Here is a 14433-nt window from a genome sequence, read left to right on the forward strand (position 1 = left end):
ATATTGACAGCTCAGCTATGGCCCTACTCTCTGCAATGGGGAGAATGAGAAATAGCTGTTCCTTATGGAGTACGCTTTCCAGCAGCAGTCAGTGCACATGGGAATACCCCAGCCCACCCGGGCCTATAGCAACCTTTTACGTTATGTTATGATGAAAACTCATGAAGGAATTATCCTATTCCTATGCTCCTGTGCTCCATTATTCTATTCCCATACTCTTCTATTATCGGTGAGTGTTGTTGTTTGCAGACAAGTGAATGGTAAAGTGAGCTCCATTGAAAAACAGAACACATTTACATAGAGACACATTTATGACCATACAATGGTTATTTCATGACAAATTTTATTAACCCGTAAGTCATTCCATGCAAAGCAATGGAAAAAATACAATAGCAGGGCATACAATTTACCTATAAAAAAAAGAATTCTCCGGAGGGGTTTCTCCATAAAGTATAGCAAATGTTGCCGTTAGGATCCATACAATATCAATGTCTCTTTATAAATAAAAATAGTTTGACAGTGTAACCATAATAAAATGGTTAATAATTACAATTAAAAAAAGAATAAATTCAACGTTATATCCGGCCATCAAATATCCCTGAAAAGATCTGTAAACATTTCATGGTCAGAAGAAGGAGCCGAAGGAACCAGATCATATTGGTGATGTGGTTAGTTCCCTTGAAGTTAAGACTGTTTCTGGTTTGCAATTACCTGTAGGTTTGTCATAAAAAGATTGTTCTCCTTTATAAAGATGGCATATGACGAGAACTATAGAGAACAATGGAGAAGGGAAAGGACGAAAGTCTGAACTTGCAAAATGTTGACCTGTCGAAAGTTAGACAAATGGGAGTTGGTGATGGCAGATGGAAGGAGTGGTTCCCAGGAACAATATTACATCATAACAGACTCCTATAGAACATAATGTACGTGGAAAATACACAAGAAACAAAGTAGAGACTACAGTCCTAAGGCCCTTTTACATGGATTGATCATTGACGTTTGTCGGAAAGGATGGGCTGAATATAAGGAATATATTAATTTGGCCATGGCCATCTTGATCATTGAGACATATCAGCCTAATAACCATGATCAAATTATATTAGCAATGTCATAGGGACCATATCAGCTCCAGAAAATGTGGCACCAAGTATAGGAAGAACAGTATGCGTGATACGATGACAGCAGTTTTCATAGGCACCTATGAATGGCAATGATTGCCTTATACCCAAAAAATTCATAGTGATCTAGAGTTGATGAAGCAAGATGTGGTAAAACGGGTAAGGTGGCAAGAACCACAATATAACATTGCTTTTAAATTTAGGCCTGGTAGATATCATAATACACATGAAATTAGGATTTTCATTTAGCTGCCTGGTCCTCCACCACTTGACCAAACCCTAGACAAGGGGTGGGAATTGCATAACTTGAGGGCCTACTTGTTCCAAATAAGTGATTTTCTACGGGTTAAACCATTGTAAGCTACCATAAAAAAAAGTTCTGTTTTGATAAAATTGTTTTCTCAAAGGGTTTTTCCATTAGTTACGACTAATGATAAGCGAACTTGACGAACGTTTGGTTTCGGCCAAACCTGACTGCATGGCATTTGACTTCTGGAGTTCACTCATCTTTAGTTGGGACATATTTGTAGGACATGCCATCCCTAAATGACGACTGGGGCTTCATTCTCTGGAGCCCTATAGACACAGGGGAGCCAGTGCTTGTGTCTACCTGCCTTTTGGACCATACGGCAGTTCTCTGCACAACCGGGAGGATAGGAGCTGCTATGCAGGACATAAATAGTGAAGCGGTTACAACAATTCTTATGACTGATGGGTCCCAAAGGTTGGACCCCTTATCAATTATATCCTTTATAACCATTCTACATGCTTTTCATTTCAAGCTAGAAGTCTTTGAGGTAAGAAAAGCTCAGTCCATAATAATGGTACCTATTGACTAGATGTAGTGGAGGACACCATTTGTTTGGTCTAAATTAATGTTAAAGTGGGCAAAAGATAAGATACCATCATCACCCTATCAGTTTAGAAGATTCTGTATGGCACTCACCAATCCATACACTCAACGTGGTGTGCTATATTAGGAGACCACAGTGCATGCATACATCAAAATGCCCCGGTGATGGTCATCTTCCATTTAAATGGTGATGAAACCTATTTGGAATGGGTATTCACTCTCCAGGGACCCCAAAGCAACCACATGGGTGGCCTCATTGTTCTATTTCACATAGAAAATAAAGGTTAAAATAACATTGAGCCATAAATTTGTCCTCCATTAGACGCACGTTAAGTCCTTGTGTCTCCTCCTCCAGACAATGGACGATGGAATCACACAACTTCATCATTGATATGGAAGAGAGTACTTCAAGGTGAACTTCTAGCTCTTTTCTTCTTATGACACCCATATTGGCTGGTACCATCTGAGCTGGTAATAAGACCATATAACAGAGCTCCATTAGGTTCCATTACATCATTGGGGGTCTTGAAAAAGTGTCTGGAGCCTGATACCAAGGGTTATAATTATTCAAGTAATTAGAAGGAATCGGGGTGGTCTTTGTAGTTGAAGAAAAGTCCCAACTTGGGGGAACATTGGGGGATGAAGGAGAAAGTGAAGATGAGGTGAGAGCTTGGTCTCCATCCTGAACACTAGGACCTTGTTTTATGATCTTCTTGTACTTTGATCTCTTATTCTGAAACCATATCTTCACCTATAATAAAATGAAAAAAAGTTAATAGCATGTGACACATAGAAGATATGTTGGAAGCAACATAGCTGGTCACAGCCACTTCAGTCAGTGAGAATAGGCTATAAAATTTTAAAGGGTCAGAGTACTCCTTTAAGGGTGCAATGTAACTAAAAGTGGGCATCAGACTCGTCTCTACTGGTAGTTCCCAGAATCCCAGTCCAACACTATTACAGACCTGCCACTAGAGGGATCCAGCCACTGGACCTTTCATTGCATATTAACACCATAAAATATTACCCAGAACTAGAGATGAGCGAACCTGGAGCATGCTCGAGTCCATCCGGACCCAATCGTTCGGCATTTGATTAGCGGTGGCTGCTGAAGCTGGATAAAGCCCTAAGGTTATGAATATAGTCATTGGCTGTATCCATGTTTTCCAGACAACCTTAGAGCTTTATCCAACTTCAGCAGCCACTGCTAATCAAATACCGAACGTTCGGGTTCGGATGGACTCGAGCATGCTCATCTCTACCCAGAAGCCTTTGCTCCTCACCTGTGTCTGCGTTAGGCCAAGTTGTGCAGCCAGCTCCGCCCTCTCTGGTAGCGCCAAATACTGAGTTTGTTGGAACCTCTGATTCAATGCCTGTAGTTGTAAACTGGAATAAATTGTCCGAGGTTTTCTAATTTTCTTCCCTTTCCCATTAATTCGGATTTCTCCATTTTCTATGACTGTTGATTTCTCCAGCTCTGAAAAAGACAATGATGAGACCAGATACAGGTTATAGGATTTGCGTTTAGTCAAATCGGATATTTATTGACTGAATGAATAACAATAAAATAATGATCTGAGGTGGACAGTTCTACTAACCACTGTTCTTCTTACCTTTCTCCTTTTTGTCCCTATCCTCTTACTCTTCCTTTTTCTTCCTCTCTACATTTTCCTCTCCTTTCCCCTCTTGTCCTTCCTTCCTCTCCAACACTCTGGGGGGATGCGTGTTGTCAAATGTTTCGACAACCTGCAAGCACCTTGATGGCACCTACTTGTCCATCTAGTAGCTCTTTATTTTTTAATTTTCCCAATCAATTAATTCTTCGTTTCTCTAAGGGTACTATTACACAGAACGATAATCGGCCGAATCGGCCCTATCTGGCCGATTATCGTTCCGTGTAATAAAGACAACGATCAGCCGATGTTCGTTGTCATCGGCTGATCGTTGATATAGGTTCTGACCTATAATAGTCCAGCGCTGACCGCGCACCACTACCTGTCATAGCGGTGCACGGGCGATGCTGACGATATGCAAACAGGAATACATACCTATGCAGGTTGCAGGGCTCCTCTTCCTCTGTGCTTCTCCCCGGGTCCCGCGCGCTCCAGCTTCACATCGGCCTCAGCTGACAGGCCGCTTGGCCAATCACAGGCCGGGACCGCCGCGGCCAGTAATTTGCTGAGTGGCCTATCAGCTGAGACAAGCCGCTGTGAAGCTGGAGCGCGTGGGACCCGGGGAGAAGCACAGAGGAAGAGGAGCCCTGCAACCTGGATAAGTATGTATACAGTTCAAACAAGGGCTGCAAGGACATCGGTAACAATGTCTCTGCAGCCCTTGTTAAACGATTATCGGCCTGTGTAATAGGCCCGGTAAAAGAGTGGTTTAGAGGTATTATCGGGCCCCCATCGGCCCGTGTAATACCACCCTATCTCTACCTCCTTCCCTCACTCCCTCCCTCCTTCCTTTCTTGCTTCCTCCTTTTTTTGCCATCCATTCATTCTTACTTCCTCTACCTTAGCATTCTTTGTACCTTCCTTTTAGTCCTATCCACTTCCTTCCTTTTCTTCCTCCCTCATTGTCACTACTCCTTTTGATACATCTATACCAAAATGTTTATATTGTGTATTGAAAGATTGTAATTTGAAATGGAAATATTATCCCCAAATAGAAACCCTTCTAGAAACAATTACCCACCACCTGCCTGACCGCGATTACATTTATTCACACATGCAATATAATCCAAGAACAAACTATGAGGTCCCCGGATAAACAAATGGAACTGGTGTTTGTTGAGGGGAGGGGGAATATTATTGTCTCAGTTATGTATAAAGCCCTTTCCAAATTCTTATTTGGGGCTTATGGACATCACAAAAGGGGTCCCCTTCCCAGAACCCCCCTCTATGGGCCAGAACAGACAGCTGCTATTAGATGGGCCCATATATAGGCAACCAGGGGAAATGTATAGGTAGCCGATCACCAATCAGTTGATCACCAGCCTGACTGCACTATAATGCTGGGTTTACACGGAACGATTATCGTGCGAATTTGCACGATAACGTTTGAATTCGAATGATAATCATACGTGTAAATGCAGAGAACGACGAGCGAGAAATCGTTCATTTTGATCTTTTAACAGGTTCTTAAATCATCGTTCGTCGTTCGAAAAAAATTCGCAGATCGTTCCGTGTAAACAGTCGTTCACTGATTTTTCCTATGTGCGAGATAGGCTTATGCGATCGCAAAACGATCGGAAAACGAATTTTCTGTACGATATATCGTTCCATCTAAACGCTGATCGTTATAAAAGAAAAATCGTTACTTAGAAATCGTTAATCGTATGATTGGGCGAATTATCGCTCCGTGTAAACCCAGCATTAGGGTGCGTTCACACATACAGGATCTGATCTGCAGCAGATTTGATGGCGCAGATTTGAATCTGCAACAGATCTGCAGCAGATCCGCAGCAGATTTGATGGCCCAGAATTGATTTGCTTTGAATCTGCAGCTTCAAATCTGCGCCATCAAATCTGCTGCAGATCTGCTGCAGATCCTGTATGTGTGAACGCACCCTAATGCTGGGTTTACACGGAGCGATAATTCACCCAATCGTACGATTAACGATTTCTAAGTAACGATTTTTCTTTTATAACGATCAGCATTTAGATGGAACGATATATCGTACAGAAAATTCGTTTTCCGATCGTTTTGCGATCGCTTAAGCCTATCTCGCACATAGGAAAAATCAGTGAACGACTGTTTACACGGAACGATCGGCGAATTTTTTGCGAACGACGAACGATGATTTAAGAACCTGTTAAAAGATCAAAATGAACGATTTTATCGCTGGTCGTCCGATCGTTCGCTGCGTTTACACATACGATTATCGTTCGAATTCGATCGTTACCGTGCAAATTCGCACGATAATCGTTCCGTGTAAACCCAGCATAAAAGTGAATAGTTGTGATGAGATAAGCCCTTGGCTCAGTCATTAAGTGAACCATGTCTTAATGTCATAAAATTGAAAGTAATCTCTAATTATTAGAGGATGTTTTTCTTCTTATAACCCGTAATTATTCTTCCCATAAAACACAGTCTCAATATTAGTTCACAATGTGCATAGAGTGTTATATGTGATGAGAATACACAGATTTTATACAAGGTATAACAAATGGTGACAACATGTCATTACAGCCCAATAATAGCGCCATGTTTAGTCACATTATAATCCAAAAACGTATAGCTGTGATAAAAGTGAAAACAGGCGGAAAAGAAGCCTGCATAGGAGCCGTATACTAGATTTGCAAAGTCTCTTGATGTTTTTTTTTTTGTATTTCAGATGAATTAAAGCATAAAAAATGTAATGGTGGACCTATCCTTTAAAAGACGAGTTTTTAAAAAAAAAGTTGCTATGAGGGGAGGCGCTATTTCATTGGAGTCTATGGAAAGTGCTTACTATCTACAGTGGTAAAAAGTGGTACTGCAGGTGTTGAAAAGTAGCATTACTTGTAATATTTACAGGCGCTAAGATTACACCTCTATAAATAGAAGCTGGCCAGCCATTTGTTACAGGTCCAGCATTAGCCTGGCGATCACTAATACATCTGAAAACCATATACTAGCCAATATATTAGTAAGCGCTTTGATCATTTCCAGTATTGTAAGGTATCATATTGATTGATTTGTTTTGCTGACCTTTATTGTTTACAGCGAGTTGTAATTTGATATGTGGATACCGGAAAAGAAACCTATGAAGACTTTATGGAAGCCTAGGTCATAAAGGCCACCACAATAAGAATGTAGAAATTCTACATTGCTCACATAGGGGTGAAACTTTGAAGTCACTGTTAAAGGATGAGTGACCTGTCATAAGGACATACAGAAAAGTGGCCGTTCCATATAGTTCTTCTTAACGTTAATATATAGACTAAAAACAGATGTTGGAAAAGGCCATGCTTGTGGGAATAGGAAAATTGGGAGCGCCAAAGACAGCAGAAAGCATGGTGGTATGAGGCATTACACCAGCCCCATGGGATAATCTTTTGTTGCCAATTGTTGTTAAGAGGCATCTCAGCAACCTGAGCAGAAGTAGCGGTCATACATGGGCCCTGGCACCAGAGAGGATCCAATGGCCTTTCTACCACATAAGACACCATTACTATATGGAAGGTGGAGGCCTATTACAGATTTGGCATTTGGACTTAGTAGTTACACACCCGAGGTATAGCAATATCATTCTAGGATATAGTGTGGAGACACTTTTAGTTTTGGATAGAGGTGAGCAAATTGATTCTCAAAAGACTAAACTAAAAATTTCCAAAGAAATTTGAAGTAGCCCAAATCTGAATTTTTTCGGAATTTGTTTCAGGCAAACTGAGGAGACTCCTTTGACATTTGCACTGTACCACTTAGTGTACAGGAGCAGGGATTTCTTACTTTGACATTTACATTGTATGCCTTAGCAGTGTACAGGAGCAGGGACTCCTTACTTTGACTTATACACTATGGAGGAGATTTATCAAACATAATTTAAAGTGAAACTGGCTCAGTCGCCCCTAGCAACCAATCAGATTCCATCTTTCATTCCTTTACAGACACTTTGGAAAAGGAAAGGTGGAATCTGATTGGTTGCTAGGGGCAACTGAGCCGGTTTCACTTTACACCACGCTTGATAAATCTTCCCCTATATGCCTCACCACTTAGTGTACAGGAGCAGGGACTGCTTACTTTGACATTTACACTCTACACCTCACCACTCAGTGTACAGGAGCAGAAACCCCTTAGTTTGATATATACACTGTATGCCTTACCACTCAGTGTACAGGAGGAGGGGCTCCTTAGTGTAGCATATACACTCTATGCCTCACCACTCAGTGTACAGGAACAGGGACTCCTTAGTTTCATATATACACTGTATGCCTTACCACTCAGTGTACAGGAGGAGGGGCTCCTTAGTGTAGCATATACACTCTATGCCTCACCACTCAGTGTACAGGAGCAGGGACTCCTTAGTTTGGCATATACACTGTATGCCTCACCACTAAGTGTGAAAAAAGAGTAGGAACCCCTTAGTTTAACATATACACTTTATGCCTCACCACTCAGTGTGCTGGAGCAGGGACGCCTTACTTTGACATATATACTATATGCCTCACCACTCAGTGTACAGGAGCAGGGACTCCTTAGTTTCATATATACACTGTATGCCTTACCACTCAGTGTACAGAAGGAGGGGCTCCTTAGTTTGGCATATACACTGTATGCCTCACCACTCAGTGTGATGGAGTAGGAACCCCTTAATTTGACATTTACACTGTACGCCTCACCACTCAGTGTACAGGAGCAGGAACCTGTTAGTATGACATATACACTGTATGCCTTACCACTCTGTGTACAGGGGCAGGGACTCCTTACTTTGATATATACACTATGGGGGACATTTTTTAAGTTCTGTGTTTATTACACCAGGCTTACAAATGTCCCCGCAGCTCCGGAGCTCAGAGGATATATGTAAATCCTGTGCGCACGAAGCCCGTCCGTGCGAATAACTTGAAACCTCTACCAGCTCAAAGCCGGCGTAGGTTTCACTATCATTTTTCCCCTGGCAAAGGTAATGATAAATGTGGCGCACGCAGAGGCCGCGCCCCCTCTGCGTGCAGCCGCACTGTAACACCACCACCACCCCCCGAAACGCCTCCTCTCCTCCCCACTGGCGCAGGAGGCGCAGAACGGCCCAATGCGAATAGAATATTTGCAAATAGACCATTTGCCATTTGTGAATATTTTTACACCGATCGGGCCCATCTGCGCTTAAAAAAGGAATTTTAGCCTTTTAATAAATTTCTTCCTAAGTGTACAGGAGGAGGGACTCCTTAGTTTGGAATATACACCGTATGCCTCACCAGTGTACAATATACACCATATTCCTCCAGTGTACAAAACTGCAGGAACACTTTAGTTTTACATATACACTGTATGCTTCACCACTCAGTGTACAGGAGCAGGGACTCCTTCGTTTTACATATACACAGTATGCCTCGCTACTCAGTTAACATGGGGTCACACACTGGAGTGGCGATGCTGCATGCAATGCACCTCACTCACTAAATTTGCAGCAATTGTTAACTGAGCCGTGAGGCATACAGTGTTTACCTCATTGCCTTGAGGGGTTTGTGCTCCTGTCTGTACTTTCCATAGTGACCTACACCAATAATGTAGGGTACCACATAAAGTATTGACAGGTGCAGGGACTGAGGGAGCCCTAGCTATATATATATATATGTATATATATATATATATATATATATATATATATATATAGACAATGCATTCAGAGAAATGTATATCTAGAAATAGGATCAGAAACTGGATGTTCTTTGACGTTGTGGAGCAGCCATGCTGGCAGATGAGGTCTACAAACATTTACCCTATGGTAATGATACATTAGACCTAAAAGCAAAAAATTGTCAATTATAACGTATATTAGTTTGGTGACTGACTGCACAACCCAGTGAGTAGTATACAAGAGTGTTGTGCAATGGCTAAGTCCAATAATAAATCTTTTGGTGTAATGTGGCAAGATATGCCGCTGTGATGATCACTATTATCCATAAACATCTAGCATGTACAATAGCTGGAGGACAAACACATATATGTATGCTCAATGTGGCTGAACATACATATGTCTTCAGTGGGAAAGGGGAACAAACACATGATGCACCTTCATACACATTAGGTAGGATCCTGATAAACCCAACTTGTAATATATTTGGATTCTCTCAGAATAGTGTAGTTGGAATCTGTGGTCACCGTATAGAGAGGACATGGCAAGATTAAAGGAGAAGTCCAGCAAAAATTTATATTAAAGCTCTGGGAGTCGGGTCGTGACATCACCATTTTATCCAGGAAGTGAAGCCTTGATGCAGGAGTAAGTGCAGGGGAAAAAAGCACTTTATGTGCATTTCCCGTAATAAGTGTATATTGGTGATTTGTATAACTTTTGGGGGGCAATACAATACTTTAATAAAAATGTTCGCCAGACTTCTCCTTTAATAATAGTCTTCTGTATAAAGGGCAGATACGAAACTTGTCTTTTTCTCCCGTCATCTTGATTTTATGTTTTTGTGTAATGTGAGTCCTGTACCTATCCTGACTCACACTTAATAAAAGTGAATGGAAAAAGTCATATAGAACATTTAGTTAGAGTTTGACTATCACACAAGTTGTCTTGCCAAGTGTAGCCAAATACAGTGGTTTTGCTGTGGCTGCTGTTATTACACACTGTTGCTGCTAAATATTATAATACACACTTCAGCTGCTGCAGAACCTCATAATACACACCTCAGCTGCTGCAGACACTCATAATACACACCTCAGCTGCTGCAGAACCTCATAATACACACCTCAGCTGCTGCAGACACTCATAATACACACCTCAGCTGCTGCAGAACCTCATAATACACACCTCAGCTGCTGCAGAACCTCATAATACACACCTCAGCTGCTGCAGAACCTCATAATACACACCTCAGCTGCTGCAGACACTCATAATACACACCTCAGCTGCTGCAGAACCTCATAATACACACCTCAGCTGCTGCAGAACCTCATAATACACACCTCAGCTGCTGCAGAACCTCATAATACACACCTCAGCTGCTGCAGAACCTCATAATACACACCTCAGCTGCTGCAGAACCTCATAATACACACCTCAGCTGCTGCAGAACCTCATAATACACACCTCAGCTGCTGCAGAACCTCATAATATACACATCAGCTGCTGCAGAACCATATTCTTATGCTTTACAGCGGGTTGGGGGCTTCATGTTCATACTTTATATAGAGTATGAATAAATGGGAGGTGCAGGATATCAGAGCTGTGAACTCTCCTGACTAGGCTGTACCACATGTTCATCTCTTCTTTGTGTGCTAGTGTTTTATCATGCAGATTATTTCCATATGTCCAGCAAGATGTTACTGCACAGTGTGCACAGGAGCCAGCGAGAAGTGTGACCTCTAAGGATGATGATGGGAGTACAAAGAGCGTTCACACAGCAATGCCATACCTGTATAAGATAGATAGGAGATAGATAGATAGATAGATAGATAGATAGATAGATAGATAATAGATAGGAGATGGATAGATAGATAGATAGATAGATAGATAGATAGATAGATAGATAATAGATAGATAGATAGATAGATAGATAGATAGATAGATAGATAGATAGATAGATAGGAGATAGATAGATAGATAGATAGATAGATAGATAGATAGATAATAGATAGGAGATAGATAGATAGATAGATAGATAGATAGATAGATGATAGATAGATAGATAGATAGATAGATAGATAGATAGATAGATAGATAGATAATAAATAGATAGATGGTGGCGTTCATCGTCCAATGTATATGACATAGGTGACATAGCCGTGAGATAAAGGTGTAATTTATCACCAGGGATATTTCTTGCAGCTATAACACCACTAGCCGAGGCCGGGTCTGTGTTGTCTCCAGGTATGAACCACAGGGCTGCCATTGTTATGTGCCGTACTCAGTGAACACCTATTGGCAGTCACTCTGTGTAAACAGGTTCCTGACTGATTGCATCACAAAGACTAGATTATCAATACTTATAGGTGTCTGCCCCTTTAATTGAAGCCAGGGTTTGAAAACTTAAAGAACTACAACTCCCAGAATTGGGTTTCTTTCTATCCAGTCCTGCCAGTATACACATTTTGTGGGCAATTTAATGGACTGCAGTACACAACACACATGGCAGGCAGACGTCAGCTCCTGTCCCCTGTATTGTTAGGTGTTAAGATGGGGGTCATTCTCCTGACCTAGGGTGAATAATTATATTGCTAAAATAATAGAGATACCTGGTGCCCTACATAATACTGTACCATAGTGCCATAGTAACTGCCATACAGTGCCCACATACTACTATATATAAATCAGTGGCATGCATATAAAGGTGCCATACTGTGATCACATGACAGTGCCATGGAGTGACCATATAACAGGGCCATGCAGTAACCATATAACAGTGCCATACTGTAATCCCATGACAGTGCCATGTAGTGACCATATAACAGTGCCAAGCAGTGGTCATATAACAGCACCATGCAGGGATCATATAACAGTGCCATACTGTTATCATATAAAGATGCCATACTATGATCATATAACAGTGCCATGCAATGACCATATAACAGTGCCATTCAGTGATCATATAAAGATGCCAAACTATGATCATATAACAGTGCCATACTGTGATCATATAAAGATGCCATACTATGATCATATAACAGTGCCATGCAATGACCATATAACAGTGCCATTCAGTGATCATATAACAGTACCATGCAGTGACCATATAACTGTGCCATACTGCGATCATATAACAGTGCCATACTGTGATCATATAAGGATGCCATACTATGATCATATAACAGTGCCAAGCAGTGATCATATAACAGTGCCATACTATGATCATACAATAGTGCCATACTGTGATCATACAGTAGTGCCATACTGTGATCATAACAGTGCCATGCAGTGATCATATATAACATTACCATGCAATGATCATATAACAGTGCCATACTATGAGCATAGTATGGTATATATTGTGGTATATATTGCATAACTAATTCTGTACCTCAACTGGTTATGTGTCGTATGTAGCACAAGGAAAATATAGGACAGTCCTTAAAAAATAAGGACCAGAATGTGACTGGTTGTAATGGGATTTCCTTGCAAAAGTTTAAATAAAAGTGCCTACAAGAATAAGCCCTGTGCTTCGCTCACACCAACTCAGCATCGTACATTATCCATTGTAATACAGATCATTTTCACCCAAAAATTACAAAAATCTCCATTAACTGTTGCCAAACGCTAAAGGTGTAATTACCCCTTTGTAATACACGTATATGGGGTAAGGCTATTCACATGCATTAGGCTGTAAATGCAGATGCCAAGTGTGCCACCAACCTGGGTCTTCATGGAGTCTCCCACCATGGTTAACCGTGCCACTGTAGTGCTGGTAGCTAAGATAAGGGTTGCAGTTATGATGCCCATGAGAATTGGATGCAGGAGATGTCGGGTATGGGAATTGGAAGGACCTGCCTCCATAGGCTGACACCCCTGGAGAGAAGAGACCATCATGTCCAGTAGAATGGAAGCCATGCAACGATGGGTACTGTCCATGTGCCAAGACTGGAGAATGTTGTGGTTGAGGAGATGATGTTGGTCCATGGCTGTAGTCTAGAAAGGCCGATTTAGATGGGTCCAGGAAGGTATCAGTAATAGAGGTCATGTCTAATAGTAGAGTTCACTCCATCCAAGTTCACGCCAAACCATGTGGTGGTGGTGACCCATGATGATCAACCTCCATCTCAACCCTTCTACAGTCACCAAGGCTTTACTTCCCTGTCAATAGTCAAGTCCTGAACCCCTAGCAAGTCAGCTCTGACAAAGTTGTGGAGCCGCCTCCAGCTCAGTAATTGGTAGGTGCTTCTCCTGATGTCACCAATTCTTCCCCGGGGAAGCCCTATTAATATAATGAGCTGTGTGTGCAGGCAGCTGGGTGAATGGAAGCTGCTCACAACCTGGGCTCTTGTTCTACAGGTTGTAACTTGCTCTAACCGTCTGATCAACAAGAGAAGACGAGGGGAGGAAGGAGGGCGCCGCTCTGCAAAACAACTAACTGTGCATACATGTCTATGGAGTGAGGGGATCAGGTTATCCAGAAAATTGCATTAAATTGTTGACAATTACAACCCTCCATGTGGCTCACTAGCTCTGATGATATGTAGTATGTCAAGATGGACTAGAATGCAGAAAATAATGGCGCATATGTATAAATAAATTTAATGGAACATCAGGTTTGGACCCAACTGGTTTGACTGTGGGACAAACTTGGGAGCAGATGTAGATTTTCACCCTTTCTTCAGTGTAGAGGCTGGATGTCTTCTGCTAGGGGGTACCAGGTCGCTTCCTAAGAGGTGCTGGTTTAGGGAGCAGCTCACCCAATGGACTGAATCTAGATCCAGGACTGAGCCATGAGCAGTTGACTAGGTAAACACAAGAGAGATGAGGTAGGCAGTATAGGTTCAGGATGAGCAGTCGTGACAATATGGAACACAGGGGTCAGGCAGAAGTGTAGTGCAGAAAAATGGGGATCAGTCATACATGGATCAGAGATCTGGATATACAGTACATCTTTGCTATGGACACAGGGAACCACAATGTTCATCAGGCACAGGTGAACAGCCTTACGGGGGGTAATGCACAATCGGGACAGTTGGAGGAAAGATTTGAAGTGTTGGCCCTTTAAGTAGACAGGAGAGCATGTGTGCACACCCTATGGGTGAGATCGGGAACTGCAGCAGAAAAGCAGACAGCATGGAGGCAGCTGAAGGAGATGGAATGGGGTATAGACAGAGAGGTGATGG

At 41.9% G+C, this 14433-nt stretch overlaps 1 protein-coding gene across 1 annotated transcript; it reads right to left on the reverse strand.

Annotated features, from left to right (window-relative positions):
* Nucleotides 1–351: 351 nt before the first annotated feature.
* On the reverse strand, nucleotides 352–13405 carry DLX4 (distal-less homeobox 4). The gene is made up of 3 exons (XM_069952195.1): nucleotides 12971–13405; nucleotides 3255–3448; nucleotides 352–2722 (listed from the first exon to the last, which is right to left on the reverse strand). Exons 1-3 carry the CDS (start codon nucleotides 13293–13295, stop codon nucleotides 2480–2482), a joined length of 762 nt encoding a protein of 253 aa, XP_069808296.1. The 5' UTR covers nucleotides 13296–13405; the 3' UTR covers nucleotides 352–2479.
* Between the last annotated feature and the right edge of the window lie 1028 nt (nucleotides 13406–14433).

The sequence above is a fragment of the Dendropsophus ebraccatus genome, chromosome 14 (assembly GCF_027789765.1).
Source record: "Dendropsophus ebraccatus isolate aDenEbr1 chromosome 14, aDenEbr1.pat, whole genome shotgun sequence".
In the NCBI taxonomy this organism is placed as follows: domain Eukaryota; kingdom Metazoa; phylum Chordata; class Amphibia; order Anura; family Hylidae; genus Dendropsophus; species Dendropsophus ebraccatus.

Excerpts from the sequence above, each read along its gene's own strand:
- DLX4 (XM_069952195.1), bottom strand. The coding sequence starts at position 13,295 with ATGACCTCTATTACTGATACCTTCCTGGACCCATCTAAATCGGCCTTT. Across the intron at positions 3,449-12,970 it reads GAGACTCCATGAAGACCCAG|AGCTGGAGAAATCAACAGTC; the intron begins GTTGGTGGCACA and ends TGTCTTTTTCAG. Across the intron at positions 2,723-3,254 it reads TTGGCCTAACGCAGACACAG|GTGAAGATATGGTTTCAGAA; the intron begins GTGAGGAGCAAA and ends ATTTTATTATAG.